This window comes from Macaca nemestrina, chromosome 2, assembly GCF_043159975.1.
Source record: "Macaca nemestrina isolate mMacNem1 chromosome 2, mMacNem.hap1, whole genome shotgun sequence".
Classification (NCBI taxonomy): Eukaryota; Metazoa; Chordata; class Mammalia; order Primates; family Cercopithecidae; genus Macaca; species Macaca nemestrina.
The window spans coordinates 108,110,067-108,136,173 of record NC_092126.1 but is presented as its reverse complement, the minus strand read 5'-3'; the positions used below and the strand labels follow the sequence as shown (position 1 = coordinate 108,136,173).

Sequence of the window (26,107 nt, the reverse complement as noted above, 5' to 3'; positions counted from 1 at the left end):
GCCTTTCAACGTATCTGTGTGCCTAATTTTTCCTGGTCATGTGACAAGAACCTGGATTTTAGCTGAGCTAAGGAGCAAAAAATCCTGCATCATTTTGGTGGCCTGTATAAGGACATGAGTAAAGGTGAATAAAATGTGAACAAAAAAGTCTTTTTCTCTCTCGTTTCTGAGCCTTATTGTCCTCGGACTTCTTCTGAGGGTAGAGGAAACTGTGCCCCTTTCTATCCCCCATCGCTCTCAGGGTAGGGAATGTTGGCCTCATTCCAGCCCAGCCCAGCCTTTCTATGGCATTTTCCTTCTTTTTTTGAGACTGTAATAGCACCTATCTTTTCTTTTACAATACTGGGAGTGTTCTACCCCCAACCCAATGGCTGCAGGCTCATGCGTAGGATGGATGGGTGAGTGGCAGCTCCTTGCGTCCCTCCCCTCCCAGGTGGGGCTGGGGTGCATGGCCCAAGGACCCCACTTGGCTGGCTGGCTAGGGTTCCTCACCACATGCCCACAGAGTCTTCCCCTCCCCTAGCCAAGGGGCCCAGCTAGGTCCAAGCCCCAGGGAAGAAACAGCAATTAAAGATTTATCTCCCTGTTGCAGAAACTCATTCACATAAGAATAACAGGTTCTTCCTTGAGGCATCTTTCAAGCCCTGCATTTAAGCTTTTTTTCCTTTTTTCCACCAGGGATTAACTTTTATGTGAGAGGCTTTTTTTTTTTTTTTTTTTTTTTTTTTGAAGATGTTTTACTAGGCCAAGACCCCAACTATCACTGTTTATATTCTCTGTAAGGTTTCAATTATGAAAAAGGATTTGTGAGGTTGGTCTTAGGCTGTAGCCAAGCTGGTGTGCTTTCCATGTCTTTCTGTATGGCTGTGTCAGAAAGAAGGGTACCTTAGGATGGGATGCCGGCCTAGGACTCCATAGGTCCACTGTTCAAACCAGTCTGGTAAACTGGTCAATGGCAAACTTTGCTGCAGGCCTCCATCTTGTTTTACGTCCTTGGAAACGTGGCCTGTAACTACGTACCCAGTACTTTGTTTTAGCCTCTGTCATTTTACAATGGTGGCTTCGGTTCAATCCTGGCTCAAGGAGTGAGTCCTTTCTGGTTTGATATCTGTGTGACCTTAGCCATTTGTTGATTCTCTTCCCCTCCATGAACCACCTTGAATTTTCCTTTCTCTGAGCACTTGGGAGGTTACCTTTGGTAAAGTTTGGAAGCCAGAAATACTGGCCACTTTACATGTTTAATATTGGGTAATAAGGGACTTAAAAGGATTTTCTTAAAAAGCGCTCAGCTTAATTGAAAGTGGATATCCAAGTTATAAGTGTATTTAAAAGGCCTTTGTGTTTTTCTCTTCTTGGATCTTATTTTGTTGGGAAAAGGTTTTTTCTCAGTTAACTGAATTCTTTTTCTCTATTTTGTCTTGCCACTCTTAATGCATGCATGGGGGCCCTAAGATAATTTCTGATGGCCTGACACTCCTTGGGGAAAACAGAAAAGGCTCCACGGATTCCATTTTGGGAGAGACCTTTGTTTTCCTATTGGAGACCCAGGAATTAGAGGTGGATGGATCCCTCTCAAAATCTGTTTTTGTCTTCTGGCTATATTTGTTTACTAGGCCCTAGAAACTACATGTTTTCCTAGCCCTGCTCTTAAAGGGCCCCACTCAGAGGCTAATTGTCCAGTTATGAAATTGGTGAACAGAAAATCTTATAGCTACTGGATCTTCTTCTGCCTGTGTAGTTATGTATGTGTTGTGTGTGTGATCTCTATAAACAAGAGTTCTAATTAATTGGCCTAAAGGAAAATAAGCACTTAGATCAAATATTTTTTAAAGAAAGAAGAGCTGTGGTACCGTTTAGTTCACATGACTTTAATCTTTGAAAAATAAAAACAGCCTTAAAAATTATTGGTAAAATTCAGATGTCATCAAAATGTACATTTTTGCCTAGGGTTAAAGGACTGTTTTGAATTAGATAAGATAAAGCTAAATGTTTAAACAAGTAGTGGAAGGATTGTAAAAATTAATCTTGCAAAAAAAATTCCTTGTGTGAACATACTGATTAAATTCAAAAGGGTATTATATGGCTTTTCTGTAAATTGAGCATTGAAAATAAAAGCACAACGAGGGTCTCTTAAGGCACCAATCTGCTCTTTAGCTAAATCTGTAAAGGGCTGTCATAAAAGGTTTTTGCTTTTTAAAATTTCTGAGCCATCATTTTGGCAAAATAAATAACTTATGGTAATCTGGAATTCTATTTCATGAAAATCAAATGTTTTAAACCTCTAACATATTCAACAGGCTTCCCAAAATCAAGCTTCAGTTTCAAAATTGTCTTTCCTGACACCTAGCTTTTGGATGCTACAGAGGGCCCTGGCACATCCAGAAGAGAGGTAAACAGATTACCTGACATGTTTAGGTAAACAGATTACCTGACATGAGATTGCCAAAATAATGTTTAATCTTCTTCAGGTTATATTTTAGGGAACAGTATTAATATATGTTCCAAAATTGTATGGGATTTCTAAAATTCTGGTGTCTGACCATCAAAATGGAATCTGTGGTGCCTTTTCCATTTTTTCCAAGGAGTCCCAGGCCATCAGAAATTATCTTTGGGCCCCATCAGGAGTATATGCTATCAATCACAATTAAGGTTGTTATGTTATTATAAACCACAGATAACCACATTTATTTGTCAATTCTGTTTCTGACTGTAACTACCCTGGACATTTTGTTATTCACAGATAATTGTTGTCTTGTTTTCATCCTCTTCAAAAGATGGTTTATAATCAGCCATAGAACTTTCGTAGGTGCTCTCAAATGCAGGTTTCTGATAACTTTGGAGATTGTGACATTAGAATAAAGAAAAAACAAACAGGACTCATGAAGAGTTGAAATGTTCATGAATATCAAGCTAAACAAGAGTTAACTGGATGGACTTAATGAATACAAAACTGAAGTAATCTTGACTTTTGCTTGGAACATTGCCAATCCTTGTTTTGTTTTTCAGAGTCAAGGAAACTATTTTGAACTATTTTACAGCCTTTAATAATTGAGTAAGGTATACTCCTGTGAACAAAATTTGAAGCGTGTTTGTCTCTCTCCCTCTCTGCCTGGCTTCTCCAGAATTTGGAAACTAGTTGTGAGTATTCTTAACTTATGACAATATAGTTGTTTGCATCAGTGCAATAAGAGTCCATTTTCTTTGCAACAGGACACAACTGAAGACACTAGTTGTTTTGCCAAGGACTTTGACTGGAAGGGTATGCTTCCCTTTAAGGAGTCAAGCTTGACTTGCAGAGCTGATAAAAGCTCCTTGGGGCCAGGCGCAGTGGCTCAAGCCTGTAATCCCAGCACTTTGGGAGGCCGAGACGGGCGGATCACGAGGTCAGGAGATCGAGACCATCCTGGCGAACACGGTGAAACCCCGTCTCTACTAAAAAAAAATACAAAAAACTAGCCGGGCGAGGCGGCGGGCGCCTATAGTCCCAGCTACTTGGGAGGCTGAGGCAGGAGAATGGCGTAAACCTGGGAGACGGAGCTTGCAGTGAGCTGAGATCCGGCCACTGCACTCCAGCCTGGGCGACAGAGCAAGACTCTGTCTCAAAAAAAAAAAGTTCCTTGGGAAAACTGGCCTCATACCTTGCCTACACAGTCCCCGTACATGGTTCCTAATCTGTGGTGAGTAAAAAGTGTCACTTTTTAACAGGCCCAGGAACCCCATGCTCTTGGGACCTCAAGAAGAGAGGAGTTTACCCAACTCACAGGTATTTGAGGGTACAAACCCATGGCTCGGCTCAGCTTTAGAAAGTTCTATCTGAGATTCCTTGTGGAATACAGTTCCATCAAAGCCAATCTAAAAGTCCTCTGTAAAAATAATTCTTGCTGCACTTCATGCAAATAATCAAGCCAAGTGTAAGACTAAAGTCTATTTTGCAAACAACTCAGTCCTATCATGGTTTGTTTTTAAGAAAAATGAGGACTGGAGAGAGATAAATTACGTTTCAAAACTTATCACTAAATTCTAGACCCACTAGTTGTTTTCAAGTTTTTTGCCTAGTTTGTTTAAAAACTAACCCTGCTTATTCCTGTGATCCAACCAGAGATCTCCGACTATAGCCCAGAAGGAACAAAGGGGGACGGGTAATATAAAAATCTGAATCTATATTCTAGTTCTGAGCAATTATCCTGCAAATCCTGCTAGGTGGTGGGAATAAATAGGGTGCCTGTCATCTAGAGGTTTCTTTTTTGGGAAAGTAAGACCAAGGGAGCTAACCAAAACCAAGCTCCATGCACCCAAATCTTAGCATAACCACAGCCACCAGTTATCTGGGTGTGACACAGGACATCCGTTTCTTTCCCTTGGAGGAGGACTCACTTCCACAGCTTCACCTTAGCATTCAGCTTATGATAAGGAGTCCATACAACCCCTGAGACACATTTTTGGTTCCAAACTCAATTCCAAACATCAGGTCCCTAAGGAAAAAAAAAAAAAAAAAAACTGGATCTGAGGGATCCAGAGGCAGATGGTAACAGAAGTTAAAAAGCACAGCACAGGTGAGCATGACTAATTCCTGCCAATTAAGCCAAGCCTCCTGTTTCATGGATAAACATCATGCTAGTATCCATGACATAAATGAGGTCTAGAGAACTTGAAGGCTACTGACAGCAGGGGAGATAGGGCATATGTGGGTAAGAGTGGATATTTCCACCTCCTAGACCCCCCTGTTAACATGGGGGAAAGTCGCTTTGACATCCATGGGTGGCACCCTGTGATGGTCACCGGGTCTTGGGGATATAAGGACAAAAGAAATAAAAAGGGACACCTCGCTTTCTCCCTCCCTCACCTACCCTGGGTATTCGCTAGGAAGAGAAAGGAACCAGGGACACCTGCTCCCCTCTTTCTTGATGGATAGCCATTTATCTTCAATCTGTCCCCTTTTTGAATGCATCCTGAACCCCTGGGACTCCTTTGAAAAAAACACCTTCTTTTTTCCATTTCCTATTGTGTCCTCTCTTCACAGATAGGTAATTGTGTCTCCTTACTACAGGACACTCCCCTCGAATCCATCCTCTAAACTGTGAAAAGTTAATTTCCCAAACCTTAAACTTGAGATTGGTTTAGGATTGGGCTTGGGGGAAGGGAACCCAGAAGACTGACATGCCGGCAAAAGGGTAAAAGTTTTTTTTAACCAATCGGGCTTTTGGCCTCCCTCACCCTGTGCAAACCAGTAAAAGGCCTCAGGATTTTCAAGCTGTTCTTCCCCCGTCCTTGTTTTGTTTTGATACATGTTTTCTAATAACCCAGCTTGTCTCTTCTTGCCTTCAGGCTATCAAACTCCAGTCGCGCAACTGGAGCCTCAGATAATGGTCCCTTTTGCCAGGAACTCTTAGATCAGCTTCTTAGGGAGATCTGACTGCCATTTTCCCAACACAGCATCCCCTGTCAGCAGGAAACAGTTAAGATTGGTCTTTGTTCTCATCTTTATTCTAAGGGCAGTTAGATGTACTCTTTAGAAGGGGGAATGATAAGAGACAGGAGACAGCCAACAAACGCTTCCCAGGTCATTGAAAAATTCTGTCCCAAAACTAGCCGGGCAAGGTGGCAGGCGCCTGTAGTCCCAGCTACTCAGGAGGCTGAGACAGGAGAATGGCCCGAACCCGGGAGGTGGAGCTTGCAGTGAGCTGAGATCCGGCCACTGCACTCCAGCCTGGGCGACAGGGCAAGACTCCGTCTCAAAAAAAAAAAAAAAAAAGAAAAGAAAAATTCTGTCCCTTAACACACACACAGTAAGGAAAATAAATCAATGTGGAGTGGCTCAGACTAAAGGCCCACATGCGCACTCAGAGAATGGGGTGGAGCCACTGGGAATTTGCACCTTATGCAGGGGGAGAAGCCTGGCCTCTTCAGCTGGTGTGTGGTGACCTGGTATTCAATCTGTGAGGTGGCAGCTTGTTGGCAGGACACACTTTTTTTCACTGAGAGCTTCCTTTTAATAAATTCCACTCTCCTCATCTTTCAATGTGTCCGCGTGCCTGATTTTTCCTGGGCATGCAACAAGAACCTGGATTTTAGCTGAGCTAAGGAGCAAAATATCCTGCATCAATGGTTCTTTTTTTTTTTTTTTTGAGCCAGAGTCTCGCTCTGTCACCAGAGTCACCATGCCTGGCCTGTTTTTAAATGCTAGGTATAAATTGATGATTCACAAATTTAAATCTTCTTCCTGGACTGCTCTCCTGAGCTCCACACTCTTACAACTTATTACCTATTTGATATCTCTAACTAGATATGCAGTGGGCAATGAATCAAATTTAATGTGTACAAAACTGAGCGCCTGAATACCCCACCTCTACCCCAAATGTGTTTCTATATCTCCGTAAACTCCATCTTTCCAGTTGCTTAGGCCAAAAACCATATAGTCATCCCTGACCCTGTTCTTTCTCACTCTTCATATCCAATCTCAGCAAAGCTTTGGCTCTAATTTCAAAATATACCCACAGTCCAACAGCTTCTTGCCAAATCCACTGCCACAGTGTAGAACCAAGCCAGCAACATCTCTTTATTGTGTTATTACAACAGTCTCTCTGCTTCTCTTTCTCCCCCACTCCCATCTTTTCTCAACCTAGCAGGCAGAATAATTCTGTTAAAAAAGAAGTCAGAGATTGACTTCTGACTGACGTTATAAGGAACTCCACTGACCCACTCCCCAGTGAAACTTAAAAAAAGAAATTTAAAAAAAGAATATTGGCGGGGCGCAGTGGCTCACACCTGTAATGCCAGCACTTTGGGAGGCTGAGGCGGGCGGATCACAAGGTCAGGAGATTGAGACCATCCTGGCTAACATGGTGAAATCCCATCTCTACTAAAAACACAAAAAATTAGCCAGGCATGGTGGTAGGCACCTGTAGTCCCAGCTACCCAGGAGACTGAGGCAGGAGAATGGCATGAACCCAGGAGGCAGAGCTTGCAGTGAGCCGAGATCACACCACTGCACTCCAGCCTGGGCGACCGAGTGAGACTCCATCTCAAAAAACAAAAAAAAGAAAAGAAAATTAAAGCCTCTGGAAATGTTCCCAAAGGCAAACAGCAAACAAAGAAACATCCGTTCAAGAACATTTATGAAAATTCATCAAGAAAGGTGGTCCTGTGTTATTTGAACCAAGATTGCTCTCTTCCTCCCATCTGAGCAAGGCAAACACTCCACTGTCGATTGCAGCAGCCAAGAACACAGGGATCCCCCTCCAGCTCCTAACTGCAAGGGTGTCTTCCACAGAGTAGCAGGATGTCAGTGTATCATTGTGTCTCCAGCTAGCTACCTGATGCTGAGGTAAAGTCCTAGACAAGTGTGGTTGAGAGGTGAGGGCTCTCCCTTCTCCCACCCAGCCCTCATCTTGCAACTGCATGCTGAGAACACTGGGGCCCTGATCACCCTTGTCCCAACTCATTAGGCAGTGGTTCCACACAAGGCTGCTGCACTCCCCACCCTCCCCACAAAATGCTCGGCAACTAGAAAGGGTATCACTCAGAGACAAGACTGCCATTATCCCTATCCCCAACTATAGTGCCCAGGCTCAGAGATTTTGCCTAGACGAAGAATCAGCCCATAAACAGATAACTCCTATTCTCTTCCCAAATGAGCTGAATTCATTTGCAACAGAGCATAGAGAAGTTCAAACCTGGCCAGGCGCGGTGGCTCAAGCCTGTAATCCCAGCACTTTGGGAGGCCGAGACGGGCGGATCACGAGTTCAGGAGATCGAGACCATCCTGGCTAACACAGTGAAACCCCGTCTCTACTAAAAAATACAAAAAAACTAGCCGGGCGAGGTGGCGGGCGCCTGTAGTCCCAGCTACTCGGGAGGCTGAGGCAGGAGAATGGCGTAAATCCGGGAGGCGGAGCTTGCAGTGAGCCGAGATCCAGCCACTGCACTCCAGCCTGGGCGACAGAGCGAGACTCTGTCTCAAAAAAAAAAAAAAAAAAAAAAGAGAAGTTCAAACCTGGCTAGGTGTGGTAGCTCATGCCTGTAATCCCAGCACTTTGGGAGGCCGAGGCAGGCGGATCATTTGAGGTCAGGAGTTCGAGACCAGCCTGACCAACATAGCGAAACCCCATCTCTGTACTAAAAATACAAAACAAAAATTAGCTGGGCATGGTGGCACGTCTGTAATCTCAGCTACTTGGGAGGCTGAGGCAGGAGAATCGCTTGAATTCAGGAGGTGGAGGTTGCAGTGAGCCGAGACCACGCCACTGCCGTACAGCCTAGGTGACAGAGCAAGACTCGGTCTTGGGGTGGGGTGTGGGGGAAAGAAGTTCAAACCTAAGGGCACTCTCAGGAACAGTGTAGGTTTTAGTGAAAGTAATTAGGAAGACATTCAAGATACAAGCTAAATTGTAGGCCTGTTCGCTTGCCAGAAGACAATGGGGATATAAGATCAACTAGGAGTAGCTACAGTGGAGTCAGAAGAAATACGAAAGACAACCTCAGAAACTACTCCTTCAATGGAGCAAGAACTGAAGTAGTTTGTAAGACAATTTATGCCCCCAGGACATTGTTAAAAAACAATAGAGCAATCAGCTAACAATTACTGGAGTTTCACAGCTGTGTGCAGTCATGGAAAGAAAGAGATCCCTACCAAAACCACTGTGATCCCAGGATACAGGTGGGCATATCCAAAGCTGTGCTTTCCTGAGGAGCAACATCAAAGGCTTAACAGTATAGGAGGGAAATAGACTTCACTAAATTGATCCAGCCAGTTGCTAAGCAAATACACAATCAAACAACAACAAGAAGCCCCAGAAGGTAGGCTGCCAGCTCTTCATCTCTGCAGAGATCTGTGTAACTGATCAGATGGAAACTAAATAGATGGATACTGATCTGCGCTTATGTGAAACTTCCTGGTAAATCTAAAAGGAACCCAAAGTAAAATGTTTACTTAATAAAAAAAGAAGCAAAGTTAATGAGCAAATAGCGAGATAAAGTGAAATTTAAAACTACACAAATGTAGATAGTTCTGGCATTATTTCTAATTGAGATCTAAGGAACCATCACTGAGAAGTGCTAGGATTTGAACAAAGGCATGCTAAATCCAGATCTCCTACTCTGAGGCTGAGGCACAAGCACTGCTTGAACCCAGGAGGCAGAGACTGCAGTGAGCCAAGATTGTGCCAGTGCACTCCAGCCTGGGTGACAGAGCAACACTGTCTTTAAAAAAAAAAAAAAAGAAAAAAAAAAGGGAATTGTATATTTCACTTTTTCATTTCTCTGATTTCACAGTCAGCAACTCATGGTGTCAATGTCACTAGAGATAGCCTTCATGGGGCCGGGTGTGGTGGCTCACACTTGTAATCCCAAAACTTTGGGAGGCCAAGGTGGGCAAATCATGAGGTCAGGAGATCAAGACCATCCTGGCCAACATGGTGAAACCCCAGCTCTACTAAAAATAAAAAAATTAGCTGGGCGTGGTGGCCCGTGCCTGTAATCCCAGCTACTCGGGAGGCTGAGGCAGGAGAATCTCTTGAACCCCGGAGGTGGAGGTTGCAGTGAGACGATATTGCACCACTGCACTCCAACCTGGTGACACAGCAAGACTCTGTCTCAAAAAAAAAAAGCCTTCAGGGCACAAAGTAAAAGTTGTAAAGACCACTGCATGGGCTCTCTTCTCCCATGTGTTCCCACTTCATGCTCCAGGTCTCTGGGCTGCTGGGAAAGCAAGAAGCACTTTACCTGGGAAGTCATCAACCTCAATTTTGCCAACAAACTGAAGGGAGTGGAAAAGTTCCCCATGGCATCACCACCATCATAAAGGGGAGTGCTCCCACCACTTTAAGAAAGGCTCTCAAATGTGGTTTTCAGACAAGAGCCCTTAGTCACATACATATATCTCATTAAATAAGCAGATACTTTACTTATTTAACAGGCATCAATTTTTTTGGCTTGAGTCCAGATCCATAAGGTGGAAACAAAGAACAAACAGTATGATTGTTCAGAAAGCAGGATGAACATTTCTCTCCAATAAGGTACCATTTTGTGAGCTCATAGTCCTTGAATACTGAAAATGATGAAGGAAAAGGAATATTTTAGATGGAAAAAGGTAGCATAAAGAGGTGTTCCAATAAAAGTGCGATCGACCTAAAAGGTTACTGAAACAACAAACCCATCAAAAACAACTATAATTGACAGAAAGCTAGAAACATTAACGCTGTTGGAAAGCTCAAATGACAGAAGTTCACAAATTCTTAATCATCTGATCTAGGCCTCTCCTTATTACCATTCAGACCACTCACAAAGATCCCATTAAATCAGCTCATAATCAGGTTCACAAAAACAAGACTCCTTAAGAGATGTGGCAATGTAAGAAGTGGCGCACGTACACAGGCACAGCAAAAGACTACATTAGTGAAAACTGTAGGGTTTATCATAAGCAAAAATGACAGTGCTCTCCTCCGTGAAAAAGAGAAAGAAATCGGACGGGTCTCCTTTAAGTGAAAATAGAGACTGTGACAACACAGACATTGCTGACATCTGTGTTTTAACATTCCATTTACTTAAGGAAAAAAGAGAAAGAAGTGTTTGGAATATAAATAAACCCTTCCCTATAGGAAGGTCAGAAATGTGGAAATACGCAGACGCTGGTGGGAGCAAAAGCCGATACTGAAACAAGGATATCTAGAGAGGCAGCCCTGGTCGGGATGTGGGAAGAGGCCTGCGAAGAAACAGCAGAACCGAGGGAAAGAAAGGGAAGAACGGCAGGTCCACTGCTCATCCCGAGCGCCTACAACTGCGCCAGACTCCTAGCATGCGCACAGGACACGGAAGGGATGACCTTTTCGGCTAGCGTATTGTCTTTGAGCGACAGAGAGGGATTCCCAAACGCCCCCGCCCGTCACTCAGCTCCTGCAGTTCATGCCCAGCAAGAACCTTGCCGGCGGTCCGAGGTTGCCATCCTTTCACAGCTGTATTTGGGGGCAAAGATAGGGTAACGAAGTCTGGGGTCCAGACTTACTTTTGCAGCCGGGTGCCATAGCGCCCTCACCCCTCGATCCCGGGAACAATGCAGCCGACGCCTCCACCTCCCGACTGCGCCGCGCGCGACTGAATTCCTCCCGCTCAAGATGGCCGCGAATTTGAATTTGGCGCTTGTATCCGACGTTGACGCCCGAATGGAGGCCGCCATGTTGCCCGGTCTACGCATCAGGGGCGTGGTCCAGTTGACATCACAGCTAAGCGCTTCTGTATCGTCGCGAATCGGTCGCGGAACCTGTCTTTACCTAGAGCTACCATGAGCAAGCGGAACCAGGTATCGTACGTACGGCCAGCCGAGCCAGCGTTTCTGGCCCGCTTCAAGGAACGGGTCGGCTACAGGGAGGGACCCACCATAGAGACTAAGGTGAGCCCTCGCCAGTCGTGTTACTTCGGAAGCGCGGCCAGCCTGCCACTTTCAACTTTTGCCTCTACTTGGAGGGTGGGTGCTGTCGGGTCCCTCTTTTCACCCGCGCTCGGCACCAATTCCGGTGGAACTCGGACCCCCAGCCTGGTTCTTTTCAAGCGACTACAGCCCCCTACGCCCAGAAAGCTCTGTAGGTTTCAGAGCGCTGCTGTTTTCCTAAAAATGACCTTACATGTAAACCGCCTGGTCCTTGGTAGATGGTAAAGAAAGATCACTTTCTTGTCTCTTCTTTCTCTCTTGTTTACCTCAAAAGCTGTGAGTTCGCAGGGTGAGTTAGAGTTACAGCGTCGTCCCATATTCCAGATAAGGACACAGGCCACTCGATCAAATGACCCCCGCCCGAACCGTGTCCTAGGACTCGAGTGTGGAATGTCTTCGGAGTAATGTCCTGAATCTGTTTCTATGCTTTGTTAAGTTAAAAAAAAAAAAAATTAAAAAATAGAGAGAGAAGGTCGGGCACAGTGGCTCACGCCTGTAATCCCAGCACTTTGGGGGGCCGAGGCAGGCGGATCGCGAGGTCAGGAGATCTAGACCATCCTGGCTAACACAGTGAAACCCCGTCTCTACCAAAAATATAAAAAATTACCTGGGCGTGGTGGCGGGCGCCTGTAGTCCCAGCTACTCAGGAGGCTGAGGCAGGAGAATGGCGTGAACGCGGGAGTCGGAGCTTGCAGTGAGCGGAGATCGCGCCACTGCACTCCAGCCCGGGCGACAGAGCAAGACTCCGTCTAAAAAAACAAACAAAAAAAGTAGGCAAAAGCCCTAAATATCCTGGGTCTAAATAGAAGAAGAGGAGCTTCAGGAAAGAGCCACACCTGACTACTGTTGTTTAGGGCTGGAGGGATCAGTATTGAACACATGAATGACAAGAAAGCAAAACAGCTAAGTTGCTGATACAGAGAAAGTTTTAGTGGTCTAGATAGAAGAGCAAACCAGCCACAACATTCCCTTTAACCAAAGTGTAATCTAGAGCAAGGTCCTAACTCTTTTCAATCCTATGAAGTCTGAGACATGTGAGAAAGCTGCAGAAGAAAAGAGTGAAGCTAACAGAGGTTGGTTCATGAGGTTTAAGGAAAGAAGCCATCTCCATAACATAAAAGTATGAGATGAAGAAGCAAATTATTCAGATCTAGCTAAGATAGTTGATGAAAATGGTTGCACTAAACAGGTTTTCAATGTAGATGAAACAGCCTTCTATTGGAAAAAGATGCCATCTAGGACTTTGGTTTTTTTTTGTTGGTGGTGGTTGTTTTTGAGACAGGGTCTCACTCTGTCACCCAGGCTAGAGTGCAGTGGTGCAATCACAGCTCACTGCAGCCTTGACCTCCTGGGCTCAAGTGATCCTCCTGCCTCAGTCTCCCAAGTAGCTGGGACTACAGGCACGCACCACCACTGGGTAATTTTTGTATTTTTTTATAGAGACAGGATCCCACTGTGTTGCCAAGGCTGGTCTCAAACTCCTGGACTCAAGCAATCCTCCCACTTTAGCCTCTCAAAGCCTCTCAAAAAACACTATGCCTGTCCCATTTAGGACTTTCATAGCTAGAGAGAAGTCAGTGACTGGCTTCAAATTTTCAAAGGACAGGTTAACACTCGTTAGGGGCTAATGCAGCTGGTGACTTTTAAGTTGAAGCTAATATTTACCATTCCAAAACTCCTAGGGTCCTTAAGAATTACACTAAATCTAATCTACCTGTGCTCTAGAAATGGAAAAACAAAACCTTGATGACAGCACATCTCTTTATAGTATGGTTTACTGAATTATTTTAAGCCCACTGTTGAGACCTACTGCTCAGAAAAAAAAGATTATTTCAATATATTACTGCTGATTGACAATACACCTGGTCACCCAAGAGCTCTGATGGAGATCTACAAGGAGATTAATGTGGTTTTCATGCTTGCTAACACAACATCCATTCTGCAGCCCATGGATCAAGGAGTAATTTCTATTTTCAGTCTTATTATTTAAGAAATAACAGCCAGGCACAGTGGCTCACACTTGCAATCCCAGCACTTTGGGAAGTCAAGGCAGGTGGATTGCTTGAGCCCAGGAGTTCAAGACCAGCCTGGCCAACATGGTGAGACCCCATCTCTACAAAAAATACAAAATTTAGCCAAGTGTGGTGGCATGCACCTGTGGTCCCAGCTACTTGGGAGGCTGAGGTGGGAGGATCCCCTGACCCCAGGTAGGTTGAGGCTGCAGTCAGCCATGATCGCACCACTGCACTCCAGCCTGGGTAACCAAGCCAGACCCTGTCTCAAAACGAAACAAAACAAAACAAAAAGTCAAAACATTTGTAAGGCTACAGCTGCCATGGATAGTGATTCCTCTGATGCATCTGGATATTGTAAATTGAAAACTTTATGGAAAGGTTTCACCATTCTAGACACGTTAAGAACATCCATGATTCATGGGAAGAGGGCAAAATATCAGCATTAACAGGAATTTGGAAGAGGTTGATTCCAACCTTCATGGATGACTTTGAGAGGTTCAGGCCTTCAGTGGAGGAAGTAATTGCAGGTGTGGTAGAACAAGGAAAAGAACTAAAATTAGAAGTAGAGCCTGAAAATGTAATTAAGTTGTTGCAGTCTCATAAAAATTGAACACATGAGTTGCTTCTTATTGATGAGCAAAGAAAGTGGTTTATTGAAATGGAATCTACTTCTGGTGAAGATGCTGTGAACATTGTTGAAATGTCAACAAAGGATTTAGAGTAAACTTACTTGGTAAAGCAGCAGCAGGTTTAAGAGGACTGATTCCAATTTTGAAAGGAGTTCAGCTGTGGGTAAAATGCTATGAAACAGCATTGCAGCATCACAAAAGAGAAATCTTTTGTGAAAGGAAGACTCAATTAATGCAGCAAACTTCATCATTGTCTCATTTTAAAAAATTGCCACAGCCACCCCGCCTTTCAGCACCCACCACCCTCATCAGTCAACATCCATCAGCATCAAGGGCAGACCCTTCACTGGCAAAAAGATGAGGACTCACTGAAGGCTCAGATGAGCTTTAACGTTGTTAGCAATAAAGTATTTTTAAATTAAGGTAGGTACATCTTCCAAACTCCGGTTAATGTTAATATTTTGCCTTCTCCCATGAATCGTGGATGTTCTTAATGGGATCTAGATTTTTTTTAGACATAATGATACTGCGTACTTAATACTAACTGTAGTTAGTGTATAGTGTAAACATAACTTTTATGTAAACTGGGAAACCAGAAAATTTGTGTGACAGTTTATTTTGATGCTTGCTTTGTTGTGGTGATCTGGAACCAAATCTGTGGTATCTTCAAGGTATGCCAGTAGGATGAGTATGTGCTAACCCCATGCACTGTGCCAGGCTCTGAAAGGATGAAGAGATGGATCTCCAAAATGCCATGTTCTTTAACACTTCCTGCCCTATTTTCACAGGTCACCATCTCTCCGAAACCCTTCAAAGCTCTCCAAACAGTTACTCTTTCTCTGTTTTTCTCTTTACCTTATCCATATCTTACCTATAACACTCATTTTATATTGCAACTACTTGCTTTCCTGTTTATCTTCACCACTAGATTGAACTCTTTAAGTTAGTATCTTAATCCTTCCATATTTTCCCAGCACCTAGCACAGTGCCTGGCACTAAGTAGTGGTCTTGTATTTGTTAATGACTCTGCTTGTTATCAGGTTAGACTTCGTGGAGGAGGGATATTTAGGTAGACTCTTGAGCATGGTTAGGTCAGTAGGTAGAGATGAAGAGAATAGCATGGGTAAAGGTGTAGAGATTTGAGAGTCATGGACTATATATAGCAGTATTAGAGGGACTAGTGGAGGTGAGGTCATGTGGACTATTTAGTAAGCAACAGGGAGCCATTTTTTTCTTAGAGGTAACACAGGGAATGACTGATCCCCATGACTAAAAATAGGGATGATGACAAAGAGGATAAGGTTTGAGAAAAGGGACATAGATTCAGCAATGAGAAGACGAGACTCAGCTTTACTTTGCTTGAGGTCCTGGTGATGACCCTGTACACACAGTTGACAGCTTGAAGGTTACAGCTTGGAATGCTCTCTTAAGAGAACTTTGGGAATCCTTTCCAAGTAATGTCAGTGATTTTCGCTTATTTATGTACTCAAGGTAATTTCCCTTAGAGAAGTACGCCATGTTTCAGTGTAAGAACCACTTCATTTTAATCAGTTTGGCAATATACAGTATTCCCCTATTATGTTCCAAGACTCCCAGTGGCTTCCTGAAACCGTGGATAATACTGAATTCTATATATGTTTTTTCCCATACATGTATACTTATGGTGAAGTTTACTATATAAATTAGGAATATCAGCAGAGTAGTAACTAATAATAGAACAATTATAACAATATACTCTAGTACAAGTTATATGAATTTGCTTGTTTGCTTGCTGTCTCTAAATATTTTATTATACTGTACTCACCCTTCTTTCATACTACAGTTGACCACAGGTAACTGAAATTGTGGAACATGAAATTGAGGATAAGGAGGGGATTACTGTAGTCAGGATTTTAGTCATCTATTAACAAAAATAAATGAGTTTCATGGGAAATCATTCTGCAGTTAAGCTAAATCATCCTATTCACTTTTTTTATTTTTATTTTTTTTGAGGTGGAGTCTTGCTCTGTTGCTCAGGCTGAAATACAGTGACTCAATCTCAGCTCACTGCAACCTCTGCCTTTTGGGTTGAAGCGATTCTCCTGCCTCAGCCTCCCAAGTAGGTGGGATTACAGGTGCCCACCACCACGCCCAGGTAATTTTTGTATTTTTAGTAGAGATGGGGGGTTTCACCATGTTTGCCAGGCTAGTCTTGAACTGCTAACCTCAAGTGATCCGCCTGCCTAGGCCTCCCAAAGTGCTGGGATTACAGGCGTGAGCCACTGCGCCTGGCCCTATTCACTTGTTTGAGAGTTAATTCAGAAATGTCTTTGAACAGTCATCAGTGGCTCCTGCCACTGTCCTTAGACTGTTTCTCTTGTTTTCCAGGCAGTCACATTTAAAAAAAGAAGAGAGTCAGAATTAATTATTCTCAATTTAAGAAACAAAAGGAATGATTTTATTTCACCTTCCCATATTTTTGGCTAAAAAAACTTATTACCTATTTGTGGTCATTTATTGGAGACTTTCAGAGAAAAACAGGCAGAAACTGATGAATAATCAGTGAAGTAACATGAATACCATTAAAGAGAATGTACTTGTCCAGTGATAGAGCAGACTTGGGAACTTTGAGATATAGTCAGAATGGCAAAGCAACTTGCCAGGGCTTCACGTAGTTCATCATTTTCCATTCTGTTTATCATTCATGAGTAGATCAACAAATAGTTCTGGAAGTCCTGCCTCTCCAGAAGGCACTTGCCCAATGGAAACCAGCAGAAAAACATTGGTGCCACAGTGCAGTACATGCTGCCTATGAGCTATGCACAGTGTAAGAAACAAGAGGAGGTGAGATTTAGGTAAGTACTTTCAAGAGGCTCTGAATCTGGAAGGCAACTTCAAGAAGTTGGTCAGGGGCTGTGGGGCTTAAAAGGCAGTAGGAATTTGTTCAGAGACAGGGAAAGCAAAGGAGCTAATATATTTATAAATCTCCAAGTACTCAAACCTTGCCATGCCAGAGTCTAGATGCCATGAGAGAGTGGTACAGGATAAAGCTATGGTTATGGGCTGAGGCTAATTCTTGCAGGGCTTTGTTGCCTTGTTTGGGAGACAAGGAAGTCTCTGTGAGAAGTGAATTAATGAGTGATTGTGTTTGAATAACATGTGAAAACACATTTTGTTATGCATACCTCAATCCAACAGTTCCACCTCTAGTGAACTGTTAACATTACAAGTTCTTGGCCGGTCACAGTGGCTCACGCCTGTAATCCCAGCACTTAGGGAGGCTGAGACGGGTGGAACATGAGGTCAGGAGATCGAGACCATCCTGGCTAACACGGTGAAACCATGTCTCTACTAAAAATACAAAAAATTAGCCGGGCGTGGTGGTGGGTGCCTGTAGTCCCAGCTACTCGGGAGGCTAAGGCAGGAGAATGGTGTGAACCCGGGAGGTGGAGCTTGCAGTGAACCGAGATCGTGCCACTGCACTCCAGCCTGGGCAACAGAGCGAGACTCCATCTCAAAAAAAAAAAAAAGTTATTGTATATAAGTTCCCAAAAATGAGCAAAAAAAGGTGCATGAGGTTTTTTCATAGTAGAAAAAAGTCTGGAAACAAGCAAAATTTATATTTACAAGATACTGGTCAAATAAATCCTGAGGTGACTATGTAAATGCAAGGCAGTGATTTTTTAAAAATCAGATAATTCTATATGTATCTTAAAGTACTGTGCAAAGATATTTTTTGAGTTAAGTTGTGGGAATGGGGCTCTTATGGTGTCTGACATTTCAAAAATCTGAATCAACTGGCAAAATATTACCATCTGTTACACATATACGGGGAGTACATGGTTTCTCTTATATTATTCTCTGTACTTTATGTTTGAGAAATTTCATAAATACGAAAAAAGCAAGTCACAGTAATATGTACAGTGTTGTTGGTATACAAAAAGTTTTATGTACTTGCATAGTTGTATAGACATGGAAAATAGCTGTTGGATATCCACCAAACTGAAGCTATTAGGAGGGGAAAAAGATGAGCAGAGGTGAGAGAGAGTCCGTTTTACTAGCTTCTTTCTATACTTTGATGGTGTTTATTTCTTGTCTAACTCAGAGAAGAGGCAGGTGAAAAGTGCTGATGAGGAGCAAACAACTGACATGGCACAGTACTGCCCTGAGTAGGCTAGGAATGACAGCAGTACCCAAAGCAGAGGGTCCCTCACACTAGCAACCACAAGTTGGGTCGTGCTGAGATGGAAATGAATCCCACCAGACAGGCACTCCAGGGTGAATGGCAGTTAAACCTGTTCCCTTGTGTGGCAAGCTAAGTCTCTTTGGAGTTACCTTAAAATTCACTGCCCTTATTTACTCAATAAAGATACCCTTCTCGTGAATAATTACAGTTTCTCTTAGAGGCAGTGGTTCTGTTTGTCTCAAGATCAGTGATCTATACGCATTGCATTGTGTTTTTCCATAGAGAATTCATCCTCAGCCCCCAGATGAAGATGGGGATCACAGTGACAAAGAAGATGAACAGCCTCAAGTGGTGGTTTTGAAAAAGGGAGACCTGTCAGTTGAAGAAGTCATGAAAATTAAAGCAGAAATAAAGGCTGCCAAAGCAGGTAGGTCTGAAAGTAATCTGGTTTTTCTGACAATGTAAGGAGCCCGGGGTATGAAATTGTTTATTTTATTTAGTAGTGTGGTATGTTTCAAGGCAGCAGTTCCAGGTTCCAGCCTTAGCTTTGACACTTACCAGATGTGTAACCTTGAGCAAGTTATTACACCTCTCAGCCTCAATTTCCTCATCAGTAAAATGGAAATAATTGTACCTACTGGGTTGTTATCAGGATTAAGTGTGAATTTAAGTAAAAGCATCCTTTTTTAAAAAAAAAAAAATAGGTGATTAGACTTATAAACCAGTCGATAAAGGTGTATTTCATTACTGCCTTAAGTTTGGTATGCTATGTAGTATATTTTTCATTATTTCTGAACATTTACTACATTGCTTTAGGGGAAAATGCTGTAGTTCCAAACGATCACTTTTCAAAATACTTTAAAATACAACCTGATTGTAATTGGGAACTGACAATATTATAGAATACTTTAGCGTGTGAGTTTTTATTAAGTAACTGCATGTCTTGAGGGCAATTTAGCTAGAAACAATGTAGAAGACCAGACCGAATCAGATTCAGGGATATCCTTAAATACAATATGAGATTTTCTTGTTATTTGCTTCTAAGATAAAGGCAAAATAATGAGGAGAAGAAAGTTCTTAAAAATTCTGTTTTTGCTCAGATGAAGAACCAGCTCCAGCTGATGGAAGAATCATATACCGAAAACCAGTCAAGCGTCCCTCAGATGAAAAATATTCAGGTTTAACAGCAAGCTCAAAAAAGAAGAAGCCAAATGAAGATGAAATAAATCAGGACTCAGTCAAAAAGAGCTCACAAAAACAAATTAAAAATAGTAGCCTCCTTTCTTTTGACAACGAAGATGAAAATGAGTAAGTGTAAATATTTTGAATGTAGTCTACTTTGAAAGTATATGGAGTATTTTTCAAAATAACATTTTTTCCTATTATAAAGATACTACAAGTTCCTTATAGAAAGTTTAGGAAATAGAGAAAAAAATTTAATAAACTATGTTTATTCATCAATCAGAGGGGTATTGACCCCTCTGACTTAAAATGCCAACGCTATAGAAATTAGCTAGTATTAACATTTTATTTCCCTTGTGTGGTTGTATATGTATGTAAATTATATTTTTAAGCAGAATACTTTTTTTGTGTGTAAACAAAATTTTATAAATACAGTTGTGTTGCAAATGTTCTTTGTCCTGCTTCTCACTTGACATTGCATTATGAGTATTCTTCCAGGTCAGTAAATTTCAAAAACCAACATTAATAGCTACAGAGAATTTCATAATCTCATTGTATCTTTTTCATTAGCAATAGCTCCACTTTGGGTGGGGTAGATGATAATGTGCCTTGTTAAAAGTACCTCCCTAACTCCTGCTAAGGGTGGCCATGAGACTCAGCTCTGGCAAGTTAAGAAATACAGGTGGAAATCTGCTTGATAAAGCTGCTGGGTTTTTTGATACAAAAGGACAGACTTGGCAAGCATGAGCCTTTGCTTTTATCTCTTCATCCTACTTGGAATGCAGAGATAAAACCTGAGTAGCAGAGCCATTTTTAGGCATAAGGAAGGCAGCCATGTGTTTTGGGTCATGTTAGTAAAAAGACTCAGAACTTGGCTCCTTGCTGACATGCCTCGAGGAGCTGCTACACCAGCTTGAATTGCTGACCTCTGACTTCTTGGTAGTGAGAAGAGTAAACACTGTGCTTAATTAGGCCTCGGTCAGGTTTCTCTTATATGCAACCAAATGCAGTCCTAAATAATACAATAAATAACTGGTCAAACTGTTACTGGTGGAGGGTGTCCAGGTTCTTGGCATTTTGGACAAATAATTGGACAAAACGCACAAAGCAATGAATATCCTCTAGAGGTCTGCCATTGGTTACTTGGTATACACCCTATGTAAATGAAGTAGTGGCCCGTGACCTGTCTGATTGGTGCAGAAAGTGACCAATCAGAGGCTGAAGTGAAGTTACAAAGTTATACTCCTGTGTAAATGAAGACTTGGCCTATGACCAGTCTGATTGGTTGCAGGAGGGGACAAATCAGAGGCACTTACGTTTTTCTTCTGCATCGCAGAAAAGGCAAGGAGATTGCAAAGGGAGTAGCCTCTCATCCTTTTGTTACTTAGGTATGGAGAGGTGGGGTTTTCCTTTTGATTCAATTCTAGGAAGTCAATGTGAATCAGCCTTAGGTTCCCTGCCTCCAGACCCTATTCTCCTGCCTCATTTTCCCCCTGAGAGAGGTGATCCTCATAAATCTTTATGGGAGGCTAAGAGACTGAGGGTCTTTCTTCTGTAACTGCTTCATGCTAACTTGGGACACACTCCCTACCTATTGGAGATCACGTAACTCTCACCCTGTTTTGTCTAGTGGAGACAGGGTAGCTTCTTGATGGCCGGTGGGGTGTTCACCTGAAACTGGCTAGAAATCTTGTCACATGATCATCTAACTTGGTGGTCTAGGCAAAAGGAAATGGATTTGGTTAAAAGATTTAACAAATATGATCCAAAAACCAAGGCAAGTATAATCATTAATAATGGGCTGGCCAAGGGATGAAACCCAACTTAGTGCCCTTTAGCTGCCCCATGACCCAACAGCTGGTACCATATTTTGGAGGCCCAGTCAGCTAGTTTTCAGGTGGTGTCCCTTACTAACCCTGATTGGTTGACGTCAAAACAGCATTCTTCTAGGAAAAAGACATAAGCCACCTTTTTCAGCAGTTAGGAAATCTAGTTCCCTTTGATTTTGCAAAGCGACCACTGCCAAGGAGCCTATCTGATTTTGTAAGGCAGCAATACTTTGAGCAATGTCATTTAAGCTTTCCATAAATTCCTTGGACAAGCATTGGTAATAGGATAGGGAAGTTGCAGTCCCACTAACTCCCATTCCTACCCTTGCTGTTATTCCTAGCCCTTGTGTCTTGGTGGTTGCAGTTAAAGTATAATGAGGGATTGGTTGTTGGGAGCTATATTAATTTCAGGACATACAAAGACAAATCACAGCAGAACCAATCTAACTTCAAAATAAGCTTCAGTCCTGTATACTTGGCCTGATTACCCACACAAAGTGCAACAAGAATCGTTGTCCATATAGACTCTCCTAGGTTGGCTTTGCTGGAACATTTCACAAGGCCATTTCAGTCAAAGTCCTGAGAAAGTAACCGGTTTCTTCAATTGTGTCCTATTACAAAAGAAAACGTGGTTATTAACGTTATACAAACAAATACCATGAATTAAGAATATTCATAAATAGTTTACAAATTCTGGAGAAATTAGAATACTCAATATACTGAAAGTATATTTCAAGGCTATAAATAGTTCAAAATAAAAAGATTATTCAGACTGAAAAAAAACAAAAAGAATTAGCAATATTTCAGACAACAAAAGCCATACAAATTATTTCAGTCTTCCATTAGTTCATTTCAGTCTATTGTAATCAACTCCTGCTGTACTTCATGTTCATCTTTATGAACACATCAGCCTTTCAATTAGTGCCTTGGAAGTTTTCTGTCTAATCCAATGGCACACTCTCCAAAGTTATCAGAAACCTGCATTCAAGAGTTCTTTCATGAACTCCTCCAAAGAAGTAAGCCTTGGACTGTAGCTGATTATAAGTCACTTTTTGTTGTTGTTGTTGTTGAGAAGGATCAAAGCAAAACATCAATTATGGATGACAAAAGTCTTAAGACAGCCATAAAGACACAGTTGACAAAGAAATTTGGTTATTTCTGTGGCTTACAACAATTTAACATAATCATTACAACATATATTAAGACATCAGAATTTTAGAAATCTCATACAATCCTGGAACACATATTAACAACAAATCTCTATCAGTATAACCCAAAGGAAGCTAAACACCACCTCACACTTGACAGTGTTTCCTGTATAATTCTAACATTACAAATGAGCCTAATATATCACTCTTGGACTTCAGGAAGCCTGATATCTAAAAAGTTAGTTTAAGGTCAAAAGTTTTCGAATTAACTTTTTTCCATTAGTATGGTCATATTTTTCTTACTTATTTGTAAGTTATATAATTTATCAATTTTTTGTTGTTCTGTTCCCCAACCTCTATGTCAGATAAAGAATCGCCCAGGCCAGATACAATGGCTCATGCTTGTAATCCCAACACTTTGGGAAGCCAAGGTGGGAGAATTGCTTGAAGCCAGGAACCTGAGACCAGCCTGGGCGACAAAGCAATACCCCTATCTCTACAAAAAATAAAAAATAGCCAGGTGTAGCGACATACACCTGTAATCTCAGCTGCTCAGGAGGCTAAGCAGGAGGATGGCTTGGACCCAGGAGTTCAAGGCTGCAGTGAGCTATGATTGCACCACTGCACTCCAGCCTGGGCAACAGAGTAAGAACTGTCTCTTTAAAAAAATAAAAAATAAAAATGGGCCGGGCGCGGTGGCTCACGCCTGTAATCCCAGCACTTTGGGAGGCTGAGGCGGGCGGATCATGAGGTCAGGAGATTGAGACCATCCTGGCTAACACAGTGAAACCCCATCTCTACTAAAAAAGACAAAAAAAAATTAGCTGGGCGTGGTGGTGGGCACCTGCAGTCCCAGCTACTCAAGAGGCTGAGGCAGGAGAATGGCGTGAACCCAGGAGGCGGAGCTTGCAGTGAGCTGAGATCGTGCCACTGCACTCCAGCCTGGGCAACAGATCGAGACTCCGTCTCAAAAAAATAAAGAAATAAATAAAATTTAAAAAAATAAAAATAAATTTTAAAAAAGAATTACCCATGTTCTCTTTGTTTTTGTTTATTCATTTTAAGCTTTATTCTATCTGGAATTTATTTGAGTATACTTTTTCCTCAAATAATCAATTGTCCTAGAACCATGTGTTTCTCATTTATTTGAAAGGTCATCTAGTGAGAGATTTCTCCAAGTGTTGGGGTAGGGAAGGGAGGGAAGCACTGTAAAGTCTGAGCCTTTCCAGGTGATTCCTCAAGACCCTGCTTAATCCTAACAATTTTCCTCATTAGTAAAAGCCCATACTGGGGGCTTGTTAAGATCCTCACCAGCCACATCTATCTGAAATTATGAATTTCAAAGTATCTTACGAATTTGATGCCACATTATCTTTTTTAAGTTTGTTTTGTTTTGTTTTTTTGAGACAGAGTTTCACTTTGTCACCCAGGCTGGAGTGCAGTGGTGTGATCTCAATCTCAGCTCACTGCAAGCTCCACCTCCCATGTTCACACCATTCTCCTGCCTCAGCCTCCTGAGTAGCTGGGACTACAGGCACCCACCACCATGCCCGGCTAATTTTTTGTATTTTTAGTAGAGACAGGGTTTCACTGTATTAGCCAGGATGGTCTCCATCTCCTGACCTCATGATCCACCTGCCTCGGCTTCCCAAAGTGCTGGGATTACAGGCATGAGCCACCGCGCTTGGCCTTTTAAGTTTTAAGTACCTATAAAGAACACTTAAAGGTATTGTATGTAGGTGAGCTAGGAAGACCTGAAATAGGCTCTAAATTACTCAAATTAATCCTGAAGCCATTCTGCAATACTGTCTTTAATGTATACTCACTTGTTATAGAAGCCAGGGTTTTTTCCCCTAATTTGTACCATTGCTATATGTATTATTGTACCAAACTACACTTTTAATTACTGTAAATTTTAATATATCTTAGTATCTGGATGTGGGAATCTTGAAAGCAGGGACTTTGTGTTATTCACCACTGTATTCTCAATATCAGAAGAGTATCTGGCCTACTAAGTGCACAATAAACATAGTTAAAATGAATGAGAGTGTTGTCTGTAATTTTCTTTTTATAGATGAGTAGGTCTCATGTGTAGACCCTGTACAATCAGCATCAGAACCCCCCAGAAACCTAAAAATTAAATTCTTGGTCCTTGCCTGCTGAATCAGAAACTGTGTATAAGGCCCAGTAATCACTGTAACATGCCAACCAGGTGGTTCTGTTATTCACTCACATTTGAGAACCACTGATAAATACTATAGTAGTCCTCCCTTGTCCGTGGGGAATATATTCCAAGACCTCCAGTGGATGCCTGAAACCACAGGTAATACTAAACTTCATATGTAGTATGTTTTTTCCTATATGTACATACCTATGGTAAAGTTTAATTTATAAATTAGGCACAGTAGAGATTAACAATAAAATAGAACAATTATAACTATACTATAATAAAAGTTATGTGAATGTGGTTTCACTCGCTCTCAAAATATCTTACTGTACTGTACCTTGGGTATAAACCACAGAAAGAAAAACCATGGAAGACTACTCTATTAGAACTATGATAAAAAAAATGGCTCACACCCATAATCCCTGCACTTTGGGAGGCTGAGGTGGGGCAATCGCTTGAGGCCAGGAGTTTGAGACCAGCCTAGCCAACATGTTGAAACTCCATCTCTACTGAAAATACAAAAATTAGCTGGGCACAGTGACTCTTCCCTATAATTCCAGCTATTCAAGAGGCTGAGGCATGAGAATCGCTTGAACCCAGGAGGCAGGGGTTGCAGTGAGCAAAGTTCACACCACTGCACTCCAGCCTGGACAACAGGGTAAGACTGTCTCGAAAAAAAAAAAAAAGATGGAAAATTTAAACAAGGAATATGAAAAACTGTTTAAAAGGTCTTAAATCTTGAAACATCATATTGGTGAAGCCTTTACTGCAGGTGATATTTCTAGCAATGTAAACATAAAAGCTCGGCCAGGAAGCACATCTTGTGATGAAAGACAAAGACCAAGACATGGTGGCACCTGAGATGTGCTTATCATCCTTAGGGAAACTGCTTCCTAAGAACAGTGGGTTCTGTTAACTGCAAGATCTATTTTGCTAAGAGTGGTGAGTTTGGAGTCAGAGAAGACAGGCTCAAAGAAGAAAGACAAGGCCTCTTCTCTCATGCTGCTTCTAAGCAATGTTGAACACGTATTTGAAGCTCCAGAGTACAAATAGTAAATTTTGGTGGTGTCCACCTGCTAATTCTGTAGGCTTGCAGGGAAAAAAAAAAAAAAAATCAGGCCGGGCGCAGTGGCTCAAGCCTGTAATCCCAGCACTTTGGGAGGCTGAGGCGGGTGGATCACGAGGTCAGGAGATCGAGACCATCCTGGCTAACATGGTGAAACCCCGTCTCTACTAAAAATACAAAAAACTAGCCGGGCGTGGTGGCGGGCGCCTGTAGTCCCAGCTACTCGGGGGCTGAGGCGGGAGAATGGCGTGAACCGGGAGGTGGAGCTTGCAGTGAGCCGAGATCGCGCCACTGCACTCCAGCCTGGGCGACACAGCGAGACTCCGTCTCAAAAAAAAAAAAAAAAAAAAAAAAAAAATCTGTGGATGTTTACCAGCCTCCACCAAAATTTCAAAGGATGGCTGCCCGGGCAGAGACTTGTTGCAAGGGGTGGAGCCGCCCCCAGTAGAGCAACACCGAGCAGAGATGACCTGGGCTACTGTAG

At 42.4% G+C, this 26,107-nt stretch overlaps 2 protein-coding genes across 2 annotated transcripts in view; one reads left to right on the top strand and one right to left on the bottom strand.

Annotated features, from left to right (window-relative positions):
* LOC105480317 (kinesin family member 15) overlaps positions 1-11,106 on the bottom strand; it is a 97,941-nt gene extending 86,835 nt beyond the window's left edge. The window contains exon 1 of the mRNA XM_011738987.2: positions 11,000-11,106. Within this exon, the coding sequence (XP_011737289.2) occupies positions 11,000-11,018 (19 nt within the window). The 5' untranslated portion in view covers positions 11,019-11,106. The remainder of the gene's footprint in view (positions 1-10,999) is intronic.
* A 100-nt stretch (positions 11,107-11,206) lies between these two features.
* On the top strand, positions 11,207-24,432 carry LOC105480315 (KIAA1143 ortholog). Its single transcript, XM_011738983.3, has 3 exons — positions 11,207-11,383; positions 18,514-18,658; positions 19,332-24,432. Exons 1-3 carry the CDS (start codon positions 11,276-11,278, stop codon positions 19,541-19,543), a joined length of 465 nt encoding a protein of 154 aa, XP_011737285.2. The 5' UTR covers positions 11,207-11,275; the 3' UTR covers positions 19,544-24,432.
* Positions 24,433-26,107: the final 1,675 nt, after the last annotated feature.

Bases quoted from the DNA above. Each gene is read 5' to 3' on its own strand.
- LOC105480315 (XM_011738983.3), top strand. From the start codon at position 11,276: ATGAGCAAGCGGAACCAGGTATCGTACGTACGGCCAGCCGAGCCAGCG. The intron at 11,384-18,513 runs GTGAGCCCTCGC...GTTTTTCCATAG, and splicing joins GACCCACCATAGAGACTAAG to AGAATTCATCCTCAGCCCCC. The intron at 18,659-19,331 runs GTAGGTCTGAAA...GTTTTTGCTCAG, and splicing joins AATAAAGGCTGCCAAAGCAG to ATGAAGAACCAGCTCCAGCT.